Genomic DNA, 18,941 nt, shown 5'->3' with positions numbered 1-18,941 from the left:
AAGATCATTTCATCCACTGCTGAGTTGCACATAGCCCTGTATTTAATGTTAACAACACTAATCTTTCGGGGGGAGGGGGGGGGAAGCTCTTCATTTCTTGGGAACTATTGTCTGATATTAATTTTGTCAACATTATTACAGCATACAGTTCAGCAAATAATAAAACAGCTAAAATAATTTAGAAGACTATTAAGAACTACCTGTAGAAAGACCATTTTAAAAGAAATTGCCGTGCTGCTTTAGGAAAGCTGGGTCTTCCTTCATATGGTTTCAATGCTTGCATCATTACATTATCAAGCCAGGCAGCCCACTGCTCCAGAGTGCTCTGCTGCTGAAGAGTCATCTTGAAATCTGTTTCTAGTCTTTGAACCATATTGTCATCACACTGACACACCCAGGAAGCCTGTTCCTGTTACAACACATGGCAAACATGAAAGCAAAACACAAAATGTAAATTATTTTTAAAGATTGAACAATTAAATGAAAAGGATGAAATACATTTATTAGGCAAACTAATGAGTATTTTTATTTTCATGTCTCTCTCAATTTTGTTGGAAGAAAATGAGAGTAAGGAACCCAAAGTATAAAAATGGGCATCAAATAAAGCACGCACACACAAAAATACAATGGAAAAATACAAATACATTGCAATGTTCCATATTAATTTTCATGAAAGAATTTTCAACTTCCCTCATTCATAATTTTTCTAGTAAAAGTTTCAGGAATTATCAGGCTTGGGACTACAGGAACAAGGAGTGGAAAGGGCAGTCAAATGGAAGTTGAGAGAGAAAGAAATAAAGAGGAACCGAAGTACCATGGTTCCTATTGCTTTGCAGGAGTTAAGACCAAATACAATTTCTGTTACATTTTTTAATCACCTTGCTTAAAAAGAGCTTTGTTTTATAGGCAAAAAATGATTGTTGTGTTTATCCATAGTCTGCAATATATTACACCTTGCTTAATGAGTAATATAAATAGCACACAATTGGACAAACACAGTCCATGTACAATAATGAGCAATTCACAGTATTATCATAGAATGTGATTATATTACTTTTTAAAGTTTAAATAAGACCAATAAGGCACTTCTGTTAAATGGAAGTTAGAGAAAAACAATATCGATTTAATATAGGCCATATTCTTAAACTCTAGCTATCACATGCCAAGTTAACATCTCAACATTCATAGACCTTATATCTTACCACAGAACAATATTTAATATACCATATATTTGGTCACATACTAAATCTTAGGTAGTTTACACACCATTATGCAATATAACTATATCTGTGTTAAATTTTATTTATTCAAAGGTCTTTGCAACAAGCAAAAAGAATTTAACTGTTGCTAGTAAACTTCTGAACTTGTGTTAAGAGAAAATATGTTAAAATATTTGCTCATGAAAGAAGACAAATGTATGAATACCAGTAATCTGGGCCATGTCAGTTAGTTGAGCAACAGGAAAAAAAAAAGTTGTTTCTTCTAAGGAGAAGAAACAGGTAAAAGGTAAACCTTTTTCTAAACCTAATGAAAAATAATAAATTGATGTTTTACAGATAACTGGAAACTAGTTCTAACCAGTTACTTAGAAAAGGTTGGAAATGTAAACACAAACAGTTGAAGAAAGTATACTAATGATATTGTCTTTGAAATAAAAATAAATGTAATGAAACAATCTGTACTATAAATAGTGCTGTATGTTCAATATTTTTTTATGGAAGAACAGAAGCTATGCTATGTCCAAGATTTCATCTTCAGGCATTGTTCATGCTGTTCATTCTAAGAACACATGTACTCTACACTTTCATCTGCATTAAATAAAAATTGGCAGAATGCATGGTCTGAAAGATAAGCAGCCTTCAGAGAAAATGGAAATAGATAATGGTTATGAGGTTTTTATTTTCCTTACGGCCAAAGTGTAAGCTGGAAAGTTTCAGCTGAATCACTGCATGTATAAAAATCAGCAAAATGTTCCCACTTTGCTTTCTTGATGGAATAATAAGAACTAACAATAAGAATAAAAAATCTGGGAGGAAATAACAATTTTTTTAAAAGTCTGTTTTTTAAAGCCACAGCTACCTGTACATTGGCAAAATCAACACGGTTGAGATCACTGAGCATCTGGTTGATCTGAGAAGTGTTCTGAAGCACAGCCCGTGCTGCCTGAGCCAGGTGATTAAGAGATGTGTATCTTCTCAAAGTCTGGGCAAAGGCACTTACAGCGGCAACCTATGAAGAAATCCATTTATCTTAACACATTGTATTATCAACAAGTCTTCTGTTTTGTCTATTTTAATTTTAAAATTGCTGTATTAATTTATGAGCCCTCAGATATTGCAATTCACATATAATGGAACAAATACAGTTTTTCCTATTAATTTTTTTTGGCAAAACAAAGTTATTTCCAATCCCATGTTTCATGTTTGAAGTTCAACCTAAATATGACATTTAGCATAAAGGTTAAAATGCTGCTACTTTTAGATCTTAAAAGACATCTAGTGTACAATTGCATAAAGTGACAAAAACTGCAGTAAACTTTGTTTACCTTGGTTTGTATCATTCTCTGTGGAATATTGTTCATGGCACTGGAAAGCCAACCTTCAAGGCTTTTTGCAAAATTGCGAATGGCTTGGGTCAAGGCACCTAAACATTAAAGAATAAAAATAAAATGAAAAAGATGGCAAGATGCCTCTCTTGAAACCTTTTGCATCCTCAGTATTTAAATATTCCACATTGAATTCTGCTGCATTTATTGGCTCAGAGACTTATCCAGTCTAGGTTCGGATCCCTCCCAGTACAAGAAGGATGTTGATAAACTGGAGCAAGTTCAGTAGAGGGCCACTGACATGGTCAGGGGGCTGGAGCACATACCTTATGAGGAGAGGCTGAGGGAACTAGGTTTGCTCAGCCTGGAAAAGAGAAAGTTTAGGGGGGACCTAAAAGAAGCCTTTCAATACCTACAAGGTATCAAGAAGACGGAGTCAGACTCTTCACAATGATGCATGGCAGGAGGGTGATAGACACCAGGCATAAACTGAAAAAAGAGAAGTCGTGACTTGATAGGAGAAATTTTTTCACTTTGAGGACAGTTAAGCAGTGGCAATTCATGGCCTGTCATTGGACTCTCTCCAGTATGTCCATGTCTCTCTTGTACTGGGGAGCCTAGAACTGGACACAGGACTCCAGGTACACAGTACTGAACTGGTGCTGAATAAAGGGGAAGGATCACCTACCTGGACCTACTGGCAATACTTTGCCTAATGCAGCCCAGGATACCATTAGCCCTCTTTGTGGCAAGGGCACACTGCTGGCTCATGTTCAACTTGGTGTCCACCAGGACCTCTATGTCCTTCTCTGCAAAGCTGCTTTCCAGCTGGCTGGCCCCCCTGGCATGTACCGGTGCGTGGGGTTGTTCCTCCCCAGGGGCAGGACTTGGCATTTCCCTTTGTTGGACTGCATGAGGTTTCTGTCAGCCCATTTCTCCAGCCTTTTGAGGTCCCTCTGGATGGCAGCACAACCCTGTGATGTATCAGCCACTCTTCCCAGTTTTGTGTCATCAGCGAGCTTGCTGAGGGTGCGCTCTGCCCCATCATCCAGATCACTAATGAAGACGTTGAACAGTATTGGACCCAGTCTTGACCTCTGGGGTACACTGCTAGTCACTGGCCTCCAACTAGACTTTTTGCCACTATGACCATGGGATCCTCTTTGAGGATGGAGGACTGTGTGATAGGGAGAGACAGGATCCACATGTCCAAGTGGGGCACAAACAGTTTTGCCAACAGACTGGCCGACCTGGTAAGGAGAGCTTTACACTAGGAATGATGGGGAAGGGATGACCAACAGTCAAGTGAGGAAGTCATAGACTGGATGGGCAAGCAAAGGATGTGGGGTAAACAGGAGGGACCTCATAATCAACAAAACCATGTTGAAAGTGGACCACTTCAAGCATACGCACATAACTAAGGAAGTGTCAGGAGATCAGTGTTATGGGAAAACTTTCATGCCCTTTTGGGGAAATTGGTACGACTGGGTGCCTCTCTGAAGTGCCTGCACACTTATGCACGCAACATGGGGAAAAATAGGAGGAATTAGAAGCCTGTGAGCATTTGCAGGGCTACGATCTCAGGGATCACAGATATTGTGGGATGGCTCATACAACTGGAGTGCTGCAATGGATGGATACAGAATCTTTAGGGAAAACAAGCCAAGAAGGCGCTCTATATGAAAGAGGAGCTGGAATGCATGAAGCTTTGCCTAGGGATGGATGATAAGCCAGTTGAGAGCTTAAGGGTCTGGGTTAGATGACATACCAACGTGGGTGATGTTGTGGGTATCTGATACAGACTGCCTGATCAGGAAGAAGTAGATGAAGTCTTGTGGTGGGTTGACCTTGGCTGGCTGCCAGGTGCCCACCAAGCTGCTCTATCACTCCCCCTTCTCAACCGGACGGGGGGAGAAAAATGCGATGAAAAGCTCATGGGTCGAGATAAAGACAGGGAGATCGCTCACCAATTACTGTCACAGGCAAAACAGACTCAGCTTGGGGAAGGTTAATTTAATTTATTGCCAATTAAACAGAGTAGGATAATGAGGAATAGGAGCAAATCTAAAAACACCTTCCCCCCACCCCTCTCTTCTTCCCAGGCTCAACTTCACTCCCAACTCTTCTACCTCCTCCTCCTGAGCGGTGCAGGGGGACGGGGAATAGGGGTTGCGGTCAGTTCATAATGCTTTGTCTCTGCCTTTCCTTCCTCCTCATGCTCTTCCCCTGCTCCAAGTGTGGGGTCCCACCCACAGGAGACAGTCCTTCACGACCTTCTCCAACGTGAGTCCTTCCCACGGGCTGCAGTTCTTCATGAACTGCTCCAGCATGGGTCCTTTCCACAGGGTGCAGTCCTTCAAGAACGGACTGCTCCAGTGTGGGTCTCCCCACTGGGACACAGGTCCTGACAGGAACCTGCTTCAGCATGGGCTCCTCTCCACAGGGCCACCATTCCTGCCAGGAGTCTGCTCTAGCATGGGCTCTCCATGGGGTCACAGCTTCCTTCAGGGCACATCCACCTGCTCTCATGTGGGGTCCTCCATGGGCTGCAGGGTGACAATGTGCTTCACCATGGTCTTCACCACGGGCTGCAGGGGAATCTCTGCTCCGGCACCTGGAGCACCTCCTCCCCCCCTCCTTCTTCACTGACCTTGGTGTCTGCAGGGTTGTTTCTCTCACATATTCTCACTCCTCTCTCCCAGCTGCTGTTGTGCAGCAGCAGTTTTTACCTCTTCTTAAATATGTTATCACAGAGGCGCTACCACCGTCTCTGATTGGCTCAGACTTTGGCCAGCAGTGGGTCCATCTTGGAGCCGGCTGAAACTGGCTCTTTCTGACATGGGGACAGCTTCTGGTGTCTTCTCATAGAAGCCATCCCTGCACCCCCCACCTCTATCAAAACCTTGCCATGTAAAGCCAATACAGGTCGTCTTCAGGCAACTGGAATAAGCCTCGTGTTCACAGGCTCTGGTTCTCATGAGAGATTTGAACAACCCCAATATCTGCTAGAGGGACAACGAAGTAGGGCACAAGCAACCGAGGAGGACAGTTAAGCAGTGCAACTGGTTGCCCAGAGAGGTTTGTGTAGTTTCTGTCCTTATATGTTTTCAAGACCTGACTGGGTAAAGCCCTGAGCAAACTGGTCTGAATTCAGCATTGACCATGCTTTGAGCAGGAGGTTGGACTAGAGACCTCCTGAGGTCCCTTCCAACCTGAATTATTCTTTGATTCTATATTATGTAACAATTACTTAGTTTCTGATTTAACAAACAGAACTGACCACTTCACCTAAGACCCTTTCAAGAAACTTATGATCAGCAATGAAAATTCTTTTTGGCATTCCTACAGGTACATTAGTAATTGCAACAATTGTTTCCTATCTCCTGAAAACTTCCATCATGAATTTTCCACCTTCAATTTTTGCCTAAGTGCTTTTGAAGAGCAAAACCCTGCAGGAAATGGCAATAATTGCAATACTGCAGTTTCCTCAAGTAAGCTCGAAGTACCCTGAACCATTGCCAACACGCTGTTTATTTTAGTTCTGAAGAACAAAATGCAATGATGTGCAGTGTTCAAAGACAGCATCAATATGCAATATATAAGAATGTGTTTAACTAACAGAAGGTAGGATTGCTCTTACTACTGTGAAATCTTGGTGGTGGAGAACAAATGCTGCTACAGTAATGGAGAAGAAAAAACTAGAAAAGGGAAATCATATTATCTTTAAGTGATTTTTTTTTTTTTCCACTACATCTAAGAAGAAACAGTCCAAGTAAAGACTGGATTTTGTTTATGAGGCAAAACATCATGTTTGGTGGAGTAAGAATTAATGGTTAATGGAAGTCACCTAATATGAGAAATGCCCTTCTTCAACTTGAGTACTCGATGAATCCTGTAATTAAGAATTTCTGCTAGCAAAGTTAGCCAATTTGCTTAAAAAGAAAAATATTTTATTTTTCACAGCATCCTTTTCTTCAAATTTGTAGTAATAACTAGTTTATGTAACTGCCCCCAAATGTGGATGCTCATCTGAAAATTAATTTTGATTTATAAAACTTCTGTATTAGCTCTATGGAACAGGCTTTTCTGTCTTTTTTTTTTTTCTTTCTTTCTTGAGGTTTCCAGGCAAAGAACAAATGCTCTTTTGCGCTGTCAATCATCTAACCCACTTATGCTTCTACATAAACATTTTTGTATGCACTTACTAATTAGCTAAGCATTCACTCATGTTAATTTATTAGCCGCAGAATAAGATAAAGTCAAAGTATAAGGAATACTGTAAATAATGTGTCAATGATATTTAGTTCTTTAAGGAAAATATTTTTTTTTTTCTGGACAAATGCTATGTAAAACACCTAACATAAGATCTTTTTCACCCCACTGTATTAGAGGATGATCTGTTTTAAAAAAATAAGTGTGGAAAGAAGCAGCTCAGTGTCATCCTGATTTAAAAAACAAAACAAAACAGTCTTTAGCTATGAAGAAATAATATTCCCTCTTTCTAGCTAAACACTATATTATTAGAGGACAGTGATGTATAGAGTGATCACAAATTTCTAATGAGCTCTGAAAATGATACATTAAATTAAAAAATTTTGTTGTCCTCTGTCCTGAAAATAGTGGTTAACATACCCAGCCATTACCAAAAGCCTAAGCACCTACATGCTCCAAACATTCTTCAAGGTGATCTGGCTATCATCAGAATTGCCAAAATCCTCTTCCAGAGAATCTTAAGAACAATCTGGTGCAAAATAAATGGCCTAAGTTCATTCTGATAGTTTGTAAAGTGTTACTAAACACACATTAAATGATGTAGCAAAAAAAAGTTACAAGGAGAACATTTATTTTTGGATAAGCATTCAAAAAGCTTGGGTTCTCATCTGAAATCTCTCCCCTACACAAATCTCACAAATAACAAGATTTTGCAGTCTTTCCGGTACTTGTAATTGCTGAAATTGAGAAATACAATGTGAAAAATATTTTGAACATAACTTCTCTGCCTGGAATAGGAACTCCCAAACAAGTTTGTTACTGTCCATCCTGTCACTTGTGAAGAGATAAAAAGGCCATTCTCAGGGGAAAGGGTCTATTGCCAGTAATATACAGCGGCTCTGGTCTTTTGCTAGAATCATTAGATAATAATCAACTTTACTCCCGACTCAAGTATAGAGTGTTTGACTTCTTTTTAAACAAAGAAATTTGGCTTTTTCCTACACAGTAGTTTTTCATTTGTTTTGTGGGCACTAAAAAGTTTTCACAAAAATTTCAACTGACCAAATTTTACTTGGAGCTTGTTTTTCAAAAAGTTTTTCCTCACTGTTAATTTCTTTTATGGTAATATTTATTAGGAAGTTATGTAACAGAGTAGGTTTTGGGGATTTCCCCCCCCCCCCCCATCGAATACTGAAAATCAGGAAAAGAAAGATGAAACTCATAGAATTATTAAACACATTTTCCCATTTTTTTGGCCAGCTGCTGTTGGTAGCTTTCTGATTATCCAGAAAAAAAGAAACCTGCCTATGATGGGGTATTTCTACAAAGCAGTACTTGCAAATAGTTTCCTGAGTTGCTTCTTACGGCACAGCTAACAGAGGTAGCCAACAGATGCAGCACTTTGCTCAGAAGGGGGCCCAGAAACTTTGCAGAGAACAGCATCCATGTCCTGAGCAATGGTGTTAATGTGTCACAGGGCACCACCTCCAGCCATCGGAGCAACTATCCCTATAATGTCAGAGGCCTCAATCCAGACTGAACTCCCGAGGGAGGATGCAGCTCTCAGTACAGCGAGTGCCTGGGGTCTCTCACTGGGGCTGGGGCAGAGGGAGATAGTTTCCTTGCCTGCAGAAGGCGTGCAGTGGTACAGGATCTGTGTTGCCAAGGAGGTACAGGAAGAGGTCAGTAGACTGCGTGGTATCAGAGATAGTGAGAAAGAGATCAACCGGATCTCTTTCAGGACCCTGCAGCCTGAACCCTCAGCTGTATTGAAGGAGGATCAGGTGGTCTGTGCTTATTGGGTTAGGAAACGGCAAAGGCTGGAAGCTTGTGACTTCTGGCAACAGGAAGAAGGCTCCTGCTCCACCTGCATATCTCCAACTAAAGAACAGGTTCAGTACCCTTGCAGCAGATGAGGGTCCGGGAACTCTGTCCAATGAAGCATCCGAGCTAGCTAAGCCTGAGCCATGCAGCAGCACCAGAAGGAAGTGGCAAGTGATAATAGTGGGAGACTCCATGCTGTAGGGGGTGGGGGCCCACATCTGCTGACCTGACCTGCTGTGTTGGGAGGTTTACTGCTTGCTGGGGGTTGGATCTGGGATGCTGTGGAGATACTGCCAAGGTTTGTCTGACCCTCAGACTATTACTCCTTGCGAATCTTCACATGGGCACCAATGATACTGCCAGAGGAGACCTGGAGCATATCAAGTGTGACCACATGCATCTGGAGGCAATGGTCAAGGGGATGGGGGCCCAGGTAGTGTTCTCCTTGATCTTTCCAGTGAGAAGCGAGGGCTTGAGGAGGAATGGAAGGATCCTGTGGGTCAACAGTTGGTTGCCCAGCTGGCGATGACAATCGGTATTTGTATTTTATGACCATGGGGACCCTTCTTTAAGGACTGAAGATCTGCTAGATCTCTCTCTGCTAGAGACAGATGGGATCCACCTGACCAAGTGGGGCAAAACCATCTTTACCAACAGGCTGGCCAACCTGGTGAGGAGAACTTTAAACTAGAAATGACAGGGGAGGGAGATGACGACCCACAATCAAGTGAGGGAGTGGTGGAATGGGTTGGCAAGCAAAGGGTGCAGGGTGTTATGGAAAAGAGAGAGATTGTCATCAGCAAAACAGGGCTGAAGGAGAGACGCTCTGCTGGACGCAATTCATACAAACAAGGAAGCTTTTCTTACAATTCTTACAAACTGGTTGGCGATGTGAAGGTTGGGGGGCAGCCTAGGCTGCATTGACCATGAGATGGCGGAGTTGAGAATACTGAGAGGAGGGAACGAGGCAAATGGCAGGATCACAACTCCAAACTTCAGGAGAGCAGACTTTGGCCTGTGCAGGGACCTGCTGGGAAGAATCCCATGGGAGACAGTCCTGGAGAGCAGAGGGGGTCTAGGAGACCCGTTTGATATTCAGGGATCACCTCCTCCAAGCTCAAGAATGGTCCATCACAATGAGCAGGAAATCGAGCAAAGGTGACAGGTCTGCATGGACGAACAAGGAGCTCCCGACTAAACTCAAACATGAAAAGGAAGCATACAGGAGCTGGAAAAAGGGGCGAGTGACCCAGGAGGAATGCAGAGACACTGTCCAAGTGTGCAGAGATGGGGTTAGGAAAGCCAAAGCCCACCTGGAGTTGAAACTGGCGAGGGATATTAAGGGCTTCTACTGGTACATCAGCAGCAAAATGAAGACCAGAGAAAATGTGGGCCTGCTGCTGAATGGGGCAGGGAACCTGATGACAAAGGACATGGGAAAGGCCGAGGTACCGAATGCCTTCTACACCTGAGTCTTTACTGGTAAGGATTGCCTTCAGGAATCCCAGGCCTCTGAGACCAGAGGGAAAGTCTGCAGCAAGGAAGAATTCTCCTCAGTAGAGGAGGACCCAGTTAGGGAAGCGTTTAAACAAATTGGAGATGGGACCTGATGGGATGCACCCATGAGTGCTGAGGGAGCTGGCTGATGTCATTGCGAGGCCACTCTCAATTATCTTTGAACGGTCATGGTGATCAGGGGAGGTTCCTGAGGACTGGAAGAAAGCAAATGACACTCCAATCTTCAAGAAGGGCAAGAAGGAGGATCTGGGGAACTACAGGCTGGTCAGCCTCACCTCTATTCCTGGGAAGATGATGGAGAAAATAATCCTGCAAGCCATTTCCAAAGAAGGTGCTTGGTAGGAATCAGCATGGATTTAGGAATGGGAAATCATGCCTGACCAATATGATAAGGCTTCTGCAATGAGTCAACTAGCTTGGTGGACGAGGGGAGAGCAGCGGATGCTGTTTATCTTGACTTTAGCAAGGCTTTCGACACTGTCTCGCATAACATCCTCATAGACAAGCTGACAAAGTACAGGTTAGATAAATGGACAGTGAGGTGGACTGAAAACCGGCTGAACTGCCAGGCCCAGACGGTTGTGATCAGAAGCATAAAGTCTAGCTGGAGGCCAGCCTCTAGTGGTGTCCCCCAGGGTTGATCCTCAGGCCAATACTGTTTAACAACTTCATTAATGACCTGGACGATGTGACAGAGTGCACCCTCAGCAGGTTTGCAGATGATACAGAATTGGGAGGAGTGGTTGATAGACCAGATGGCTGTTGTGCCATTCAGAGGGACCTCGACAGGCTGGAGAAATGGGCAGACAGGAACCTTGTGCAGTCCAACAAAGGGAAATGCCAAGTCCTGCCCCTGGGGAGGAATAACACGATGCACCAGTACAGGCTAGGGGCTGACTGGCTGGAAAGCAGCTTTGCAGAGAAGGACATGGGGGTCCTGGTGGACAAGCAGCTGAATGTGAGCCGGTAACGTGCCCTTGCAGCAAAGGAGGCCAATAGTATCCTGAGCTGCATTAGGAACAGTGTTGACAGGAGGTTGAGGGAGGTGATCCTTTCTCTCTACTCAGCACTGGTGAGGCCACACCTGGAGTCCTGTGTCCAGTTCTAGGCTCCCCAGTACAAGAAAGACATGGACATACTGTAGCAAGTTCAGCGAAGAGCCACTGCAGTGATGAAGGGATCGGAGCATTTCCCATAGGAGGAGATGCTGAGAGAGCTGGGATTGTTTAGCCTGGAAAAGAGAAGGCTCAGGAAGGATCTTATCAATGTGTCTAAATACCTGATGGGAGGGTGTATTGAAGATGGAGCCAAACTCTTCGCAGTGGTGCCCAGTAACAGGACAAGAGGGAATGGGCACAAATTGAAACATAGGAAATTCCGTTTAAACTGAAGAAAAATCTTTTTTACTCTTAAGGGTGGTCAAACACTGGACCAGATCGCCCAGAGAGGTTGTGGAGTCTCCATCCTTGGAGATATTCAAAACCTGACTGGACAATGTCCTGAGCAACTTGCTCTGGTTGATCCTGCTTTGAGCAGGGGTTGGGAAGGGGTTTGGACTAGACAGTCTCCAGAGATCCCTTCCAACCTCAACTACTCAACTGTTCTATGGTTCTGTGATTACACTTGAAGTCACCATGGCAGAAGGTGTCATTTACAGTATCAAAAATAGCTTTTCTAGCTACAAGGATAGCTGAGGCTCTATGTCTTAAAATATTAATCCAACTTTATAAATTGACTATTGTTTGGTCCACAGAAAGGATATAAAACTTAGTATTTACAAGGATTATACTGGATTGTAAATAGGAAATTTCTTTTTAATATTTAACACAACATACAAAACATGCAATAAATGTTTTAGGAAGGAATTTAAACTACAGGCACCACTTCCAGGAAGATCAACCTGAACTTTGCAACTGATAAGATATTAAACCAGGGGGGATCCCAGACACCAAACTGGGAGGGATGCGGGAATTGATAGAACTATACAAACTGACAAAGGGACTTGCAGGGGGAAGGGGAAGCAGGGAGAAACAAAGAGGGGGGACAGACAGAAAGGGGGATAAAACGGGCCAGTCACGGGTAAGACGGGACCAGTCAGTACGCTTGTCTGGCTGAGCCCTGTGCCTGATCATTGCAGTCTGTCCTATTTTCTTATATTTTCTTTTAAAATCTTTTCTTAACTATTGCTCTGCTTAATCTCACTCTCTGTCCCTTGTGTATGTGTACTGCAAGGAACAGATGCCAGCTGCTGGTGATACCTCTGTGTGTGTGTGAATGAAATTTGGTGCCCAGCTACTGGAGTCAGACTGGGGGGTGTAGGCACCCTGGGGCCTGTGGTGTCAGCTACAGGAGTGAGTGAGGGTCCTAGCATTAGTAGTTGGAGGGGCCATAGCTCTCTTGATCATCATCATCATGGAATCATCATATGGTTTGGGTCGGAAGGGACCTTTAAAGGTCCAAACCCCTGCCATGGGCAGGGACCCCTTTCACTAGATCAGGTTGCTCCTAATGCACCCCAGGATGCGGTTTGCCCTCTTGGCTGCCAGGGCACACTGCTGACTCATATTGAGCCTGCTGTCAACCAGCACCCCCAGATCCCTTTCTGCAGGGCTGCTCTCCAGCCACTCATCTCCCAATTTATACTTGTGCCCGGCATTACTCTGTCACAGGTGCGGAATCCGGCATTTGGACTTGTTAAATTTCATGCCATTAATGATTGCCCAATGCTCCAATCTATCCAGATCCCTCTGCTCCAATCTATCCAGATCCCTCTGCAAGGCCTCTTGTCCCTCAAGAGAGTCAACAGCACCTCCCAATTTGGTATCGTCAGCAAACTTGCTAATGGTGCATTCAACTCCTGAATCTAGATCACTGATAAAAATATTGAACAGAACTGGCCCTGGAATTGAGCCCTGAGGAACACCGCTGGTGACCGGTTGCCAGCCAGATGCAGCCCCATTCCCTACAACCCTTTGAGCCCTGCCATTCAGGCAGTTCTTCACCCAGCGCACCGTGAACCTGCTCATCTCACAGTTGGACAACTTGTCCAGAAGGATGCTGTGAGGGACAGTACCAAAAGCCTTACTGAAATCCAGAAAGACCGCCTTCCCTTCATCCACTAGGCAGGTGACCTTATCATAGAAGGAGATCAAATTAGACAGGACTTTCCCTTTGTGAACCCATGTTGACTGTGCCTGAGGACTGCATTATTCTTTAAATGCCTTTCAATAGCACCCAGTATGATCTTCTCCATAATTTTTCCAGGAACTGAGGTTAGACTAACAGGTCTGTAGTTCCCTGGGTCTTCCCTCACGCCCTTTTTGTAAATTGGAATAACATTGGCTAGCTTCCAGTCAGCAGGGACCTCCCCAGACTCCCAAGACCTTTGGTAGATGATCAAGAGGGGTCCTGCCATAACATCCTCTATCTCCTTCAGTACTCTGGGATGAATCCCATCAGGCCCCATGGACTTGTGAACATTCAGCTGATACAGCTGGTCCCTTACAATTTCAGTGTCCACAAATGGAAAGTCACTGTTCCCGCAGTCATGGTCCTCCGACTCAGGGGACCGGGCAGCCCAAGGACTATCCGTATTATTAAAGACTGAGGCAAAAAAAAAGCATTGAATGCCTCCGCTTTTTCTTCATCCCTATTTGTCAGGTGACCATCTTCAACAAGTATTGGTCCAATGTTTTCCTTAGACCTCCTCTTGCTATTAACGTACTTAAAAAAGCCTTTCGTGTTGTCTGACACAACACTGGCCAGTTTCAACTCTAATTGAGCTTTGGCCTTTTGTGTCTTCTCCCTGCATATACAAATCACAGCTCTGTAATCTTCCTGCAAAGCCTGACCTCGCTTCCAGAGATCATACAATTTCTTTTTCCTCCTGAGCTCCACGAGGAGTTCCCTGTTCAGCCAAGCTGGTCTTCTGCCCTGCTTGCTTGACTTGTGACACAAGGGGGTTGCCTGCTCCGGTGCTTCTTAAAAACTGACCAGCACTCATGCACTCCTAAGCCCTCAAAAGCAGATTCCCAGGGTACTCTGCTAAGCAGCTCCCTGAATAGCTTAAAGTTTGCTCTCTTGAAGTCCAGGGTAGCAACGCTGCTCACCTTTTATCTCATTACACTGAAAATTTTAAACTCAACCATTTCATGATCACTGTGGCCAAGACAGCCACCTACCATCACATCCCCCGCGAGTCCTTCTCTATTCACAAACAACAAGTCTAGGAGGGCATCTTTCCTAGTTGGCTCACGGAGTACTTCTGACAAGACATTATCTCCCACAAACTTCAAGAATTTCCAAGACCTGCTCGTCGCAGCAGTACGATATTCCCAGTTGATGTCCTGGAAGTTGGAATATCTCATAAGGACAAGGGCTACTGATCCAGAGATTTCTCCTAATTGCCTATAGAATAACTCATCAGTGCTATCATCCTGGCTGGGCAATTGGTAGTAGACGCCCACTACAACATCTCCTTTGTTTTCCATCCCCCTAATCCTCACCCAGAGGCTCTCCACCACATCACCACTAACTGTAAGGGCTGTACAATCAAGCCTCTCCCTTACATATAGTGTGACACCTCCACCTCGCCTGTCCCTCCTGAACAGCCTGTAGCCCTCCATCCCAGCACTCCAGTCATGGGACTCATTCCACCAAGTCTCACTAATACCAATGATATCATAGTTCTGTGCTTCCAGTTCATCCTGTTTGTTTCTCATACTGCGTGCGTTAGTGCACAAGCATTTCAGATATGCTCCTGAGCCCTAAATCTGAATCTGAATCTACCATCTTTCAGTTTTCAACCATTGCCCCTTGTCCTGTCACTACAGGCCCTGGTAAAAAAGTCTCTCTCTGTCCCCTTTATATATTGAAAGGCTGCAATAAGGTATCCCCGGGGCCTTCTCTTCTCCAGGCTGAACATCCCCAACTCTCTCAGCCTTTCCTCATAGAAGAGGTGTTCCAGCCCTCTGATCATTTTTGTGGCCCTCCTCTGGACCCGCTCAAACAGAACTGGATGCCCCAGATCTGGATGCAGTACTCCAGGTGGGGTCTCACGAGAACGGAATAGAGGGGGAGAATTGACCTGTTGGCCACGCTTCTTCTGATGCAGCCCAGGATGCGATTGGCTTTCTGAGCTGCGAGTGCACGTTGCTGGCTCATGTCCAATTTTTTGCCCACCAGTACCCCCAAGTCCTTCTCCGCAGGGCTGCTCTCAATCCATTCATCCCCAGTCTGTATTGATACTGGGGATTGCCCTGACCCAGGTGCAGGACCTTGCACTTGGCCTTGTTGAACTTCATGAGGTTTGCATGGGCCCACTTCTCGAGCCTCTCAAGGTCCCTCTGGAAGCCATCCCTTCCCTCTAGCAAATCAACTGCATCACTCAGCTTAGTGTCATCTGCAAACTTGCTGAGGGTGCACTCAATCCCACTGTCTGTGTCGCTGATGAAGATATTAAACAGTATTGGTCCCAATACAGACCCCTGAGGGACACCACTCGTCACTGGTTTCCACTTGGACACTGAGCCATTGACTGTAACTCTTCGGATGTCGCCATCCAGCCAGTTCCTTAGCCATCCAGCCAGTTCCATCCATCAAACCTGTACCTCTCCAATTTAGCAGCCAGAATGTTGTGGGGGACCGTATCAAACGCCTTACAGAAGTCCAGGTAGATGACAACCATAGCTCTTCCCTTGTCCACCGATGCAGTCACTCCATCGTAGAAGGACACTAGATTAGTCAGGCACAGTTTGCCCTTGGTGAAGCCATGTTGGCTGTCTGTAATCGCCTCCCTGTCTTCCATATGTTTCGACATATCTTCCGGGAGCATCTGCTCCATGATCTTCCAAGGCACAGAGGTGAGGCCGAGTGGTCAGTAGTTCCCAGGGTCCTCCTTTCTACCCTTTTTAAAACCGGGTGCAATGTTTCCCTTTTTCCAGTCACCGGGGACGTAGTCTGACTGCCATGGCTTTTCAAATATAATGGAGAATGGCTTAGCAGCTACATCAGCCAATTCCCTCAGGACCCTGGCATGCATCTCGTCGGGTCCCATGGACTTGCGTATGCTCAGGTTCCTCAGGTGGTCTCAAACCTGATCTTCTCCTATGATGGGAGGAACTTCATTCCCCCAGTCCCTGCCTTGAGGACCAGCTTCTTGACAGATGTGGGAAGAGAGGTTGCCAGTGTCAGGTTGATTGAAGTCCCCCAGGAGGATCAGAGCCCGCTAGCGTGATGCTTCCTGTAGTTGAAGTAAGAATGCTTCATCGACATCCTGCCCTTGATCAGGTGGCCTGTAGTAAACACCAGCCACGAGGTTTCCTTTGTTGGCTTTTCCCTTATTTTTACCCATAAGCTCTCAACCTGTTCATCGCTGTTTTTCAGACAGCTCTGTGCAGTCAATCCATTTTTTTACATAGAGGGCACCCCCCCCGCCCTCCTTCCTTGCCTGTGCCATCTGAACAGTTTATCGCCATCGATTGCAGTGCTCCAGTTGTGCGATTCGTCCCACCAAGTTTCAGTGTTAGCGATTAAATCATAGCTTTCCAGGTGCACAGTGGCTTCCATCTTTTCCTGTTTGTTACCCATGCTGCGTGCATTGCTATAGAGGCACTTTAGTGGGCCTATCAACCTTGTCACCTTTTTAGAGGAACACAGCCTAATTCCTTTGAGGCATTTCACAGGTGTTTCTTCCCTCTTGGTTCCTAGTATTTCTTTTATAATTTCTTTTAATATTATATATTGTTTTTTATATATATGTAATTATAATTACTTTTTAATATTTAACACAACATACAAAACATGCAATACATTTTTTAGGAAGGAATTTATCCTTCCTGGAAATCAATTTAAAATCATTTACTACCAAAAGCAGCCATAAAAAAATACCGTGCTTGAGCAATGATGAATACTGTAAAATCAAATTTGAAAAGAAAGATCTATTCCTGATAATGGTCAGTTGACCATAATACTAGAATTGATTGATGAGTCCTTCATACTGTAAATAGAACAGAAAGTATAGTAGAATGGAATAATAAACAAGACAAAGTGTTTGACAGTGTTATGTTGGTTTAATAGGTATCAAAACTAATAAGGTTTTAGTAGCCACTGATAATACATAAATGTTTAATTATCCAAAAATGAAATGACAAAGCATATACATTTTGCTTTTTTAACAACTAAAACTTTTATATGTAAAACTCAAACTAAAGCCTACTGAAGTTGGCGGAAAGACTGTCTGATATTAACGGACTCAGGCTCAGAGCCATAGCGCATTCACAGCTGTCGGGTAGACTAGAGCCAGTATGTAAAGGAACCCATTTTTATCTTGAAATTAATAAAAACTTAGAATTTTCAGTGACAAAAGCATATTCCATAGGGAAATATATTCTTAAAACTTCTGGAGACTTTCCTAAATGCAGTGAAATATCCAGTCTCCTTTTCTTTAAATACAGTGCTTACATCAACTCTAGTACACCTTCCTACTCAATAGAATTAAGGAAATATGACACACACTATGTTTACATCCTTCTAAATCATTCCCAAAAGTTTCACGTGAGGCACAAAAAAATCACCACATAAACCAAAACAAAACACAGTCTTATAAGATGTTATCTGTGTTTAACTTACTAGGAATAGGTCTAAGGACATCAGGAATGAGGATCTCCACCAAAGCCTGGTACATCACATGGTCACAATTACCCATCCATTTCAGAATAGACTCATTTTTGCACAAAGTAATCAGTTTTCCTTTTGGAAGTCGACTTTCTATTTCACTCAGATTGCTGGTGTGAATAAATGTAACAAATGAAAATGCATTTACATACAGATAAGAAAAGTACAATGGACTTAAAAATTGATTATTTAATAAAAACTTTATAAATGTCTCTGTTATATCCAATTGAAACTCTTTAACTTCTTCATATGAAACTGGGGAAAAATGGCCTCCAAAGTTCTGCTCCAGCCCATAAATTATGCAGAGGTATGTTAAAAATGGTCCTTGTAATTTAAATGAACTGGACAGTATATTGCGAAAAGATACTTTGACTTCAATCATCCAAACAAAGGAAAAAATAGAAGATGTATACAATCATTTCAAGGCTGCAGTTTGACATATACCAACAGCCTATATGTCAAATAGCAGACAACACAAATTTAACCTGACAAACTGATATCAGAAAAGATTCTTAGCCTATATGTAAAACTAAGACTTTCTTTGATTTGACTCCTGCTGTTATATTATGATGGCGAACAGTAAACAAAAAGAGACATTTACTGACCTCAGTTCAATAATAGCTGTGTCGTCAGCTGGAGCAGAGGGAGAATAGCGCCAGAAAGTTTGCCACAATTTTTCTATCAAGCTAAACTGAAGATTCACAACAACATCCACTATTGCCTAAAAAAATATAAAACAAGTGCAGATAGTCTTCTACCTCATTCCCCCCCCCCCCCCAACTCCTCCCAGGGGTATAGCTCCCCCTGGTCATTTTGCGGAAAAAATAGTAAAATGTATGTTTATAAATAAAAATATAATATCCTTTTTAATAAATTTTTAGCAACAAATTTTCCAACTGTCCATACTAGTGTGGGCAGAGACTCAGATCAGGCCAAGTGCAAATACAGGGAAGCCTCCAGAAAGGAGCCTAAGCACATATATCAGCTGAATTCACCTAAACAGAACTTTTAACACTATTACAAACACAAAGGAAACCTGCTATTTCATGAATTTTGTTACTTCATTACATGTTTTAAAGCACCTTCAACAATAATTTTAAAAAACATTATTCAAAATGAAATGTGGCCTTAAGTTCTTAAACAACCTTCTTCTTTAAAACTTGAAGAA

The 18,941-nt window shown here is 43.3% G+C and overlaps 1 protein-coding gene across 5 annotated transcripts in view; it reads right to left on the bottom strand.

Moving 5' to 3' along the window:
- Positions 1-18,941, bottom strand: part of LOC128136075 (transcription factor RFX3-like) — a 172,175-nt gene that overhangs the window by 12,220 nt on the left and 141,014 nt on the right. For 4 of the 5 annotated variants that reach the window (XM_052775164.1, XM_052775162.1, XM_052775165.1 and 1 more), the window contains 5 exons: positions 18,379-18,494; positions 17,729-17,883; positions 2,546-2,643; positions 2,080-2,229; positions 201-409 (listed from right to left, as the gene is read on the bottom strand). In XM_052775164.1, coding sequence (XP_052631124.1) covers positions 201-409; positions 2,080-2,229; positions 2,546-2,643; positions 17,729-17,883; positions 18,379-18,494 — 728 coding nt within the window. Of the gene's footprint in view, positions 1-200; positions 410-2,079; positions 2,230-2,545; positions 2,644-2,961; positions 3,035-17,728; positions 17,884-18,378; positions 18,495-18,941 lie in introns of those variants that run through there. The other variant, XM_052775166.1, reaches the window with a different exon arrangement.

The sequence above is a fragment of the Harpia harpyja genome, chromosome W (genome assembly GCF_026419915.1).
Source record: "Harpia harpyja isolate bHarHar1 chromosome W, bHarHar1 primary haplotype, whole genome shotgun sequence".
Classification (NCBI taxonomy): Eukaryota; Metazoa; Chordata; class Aves; order Accipitriformes; family Accipitridae; genus Harpia; species Harpia harpyja.
The sequence above is the reverse complement of the archived record's forward strand: the minus strand, read 5'-3'. Positions and strand labels throughout refer to the sequence as shown.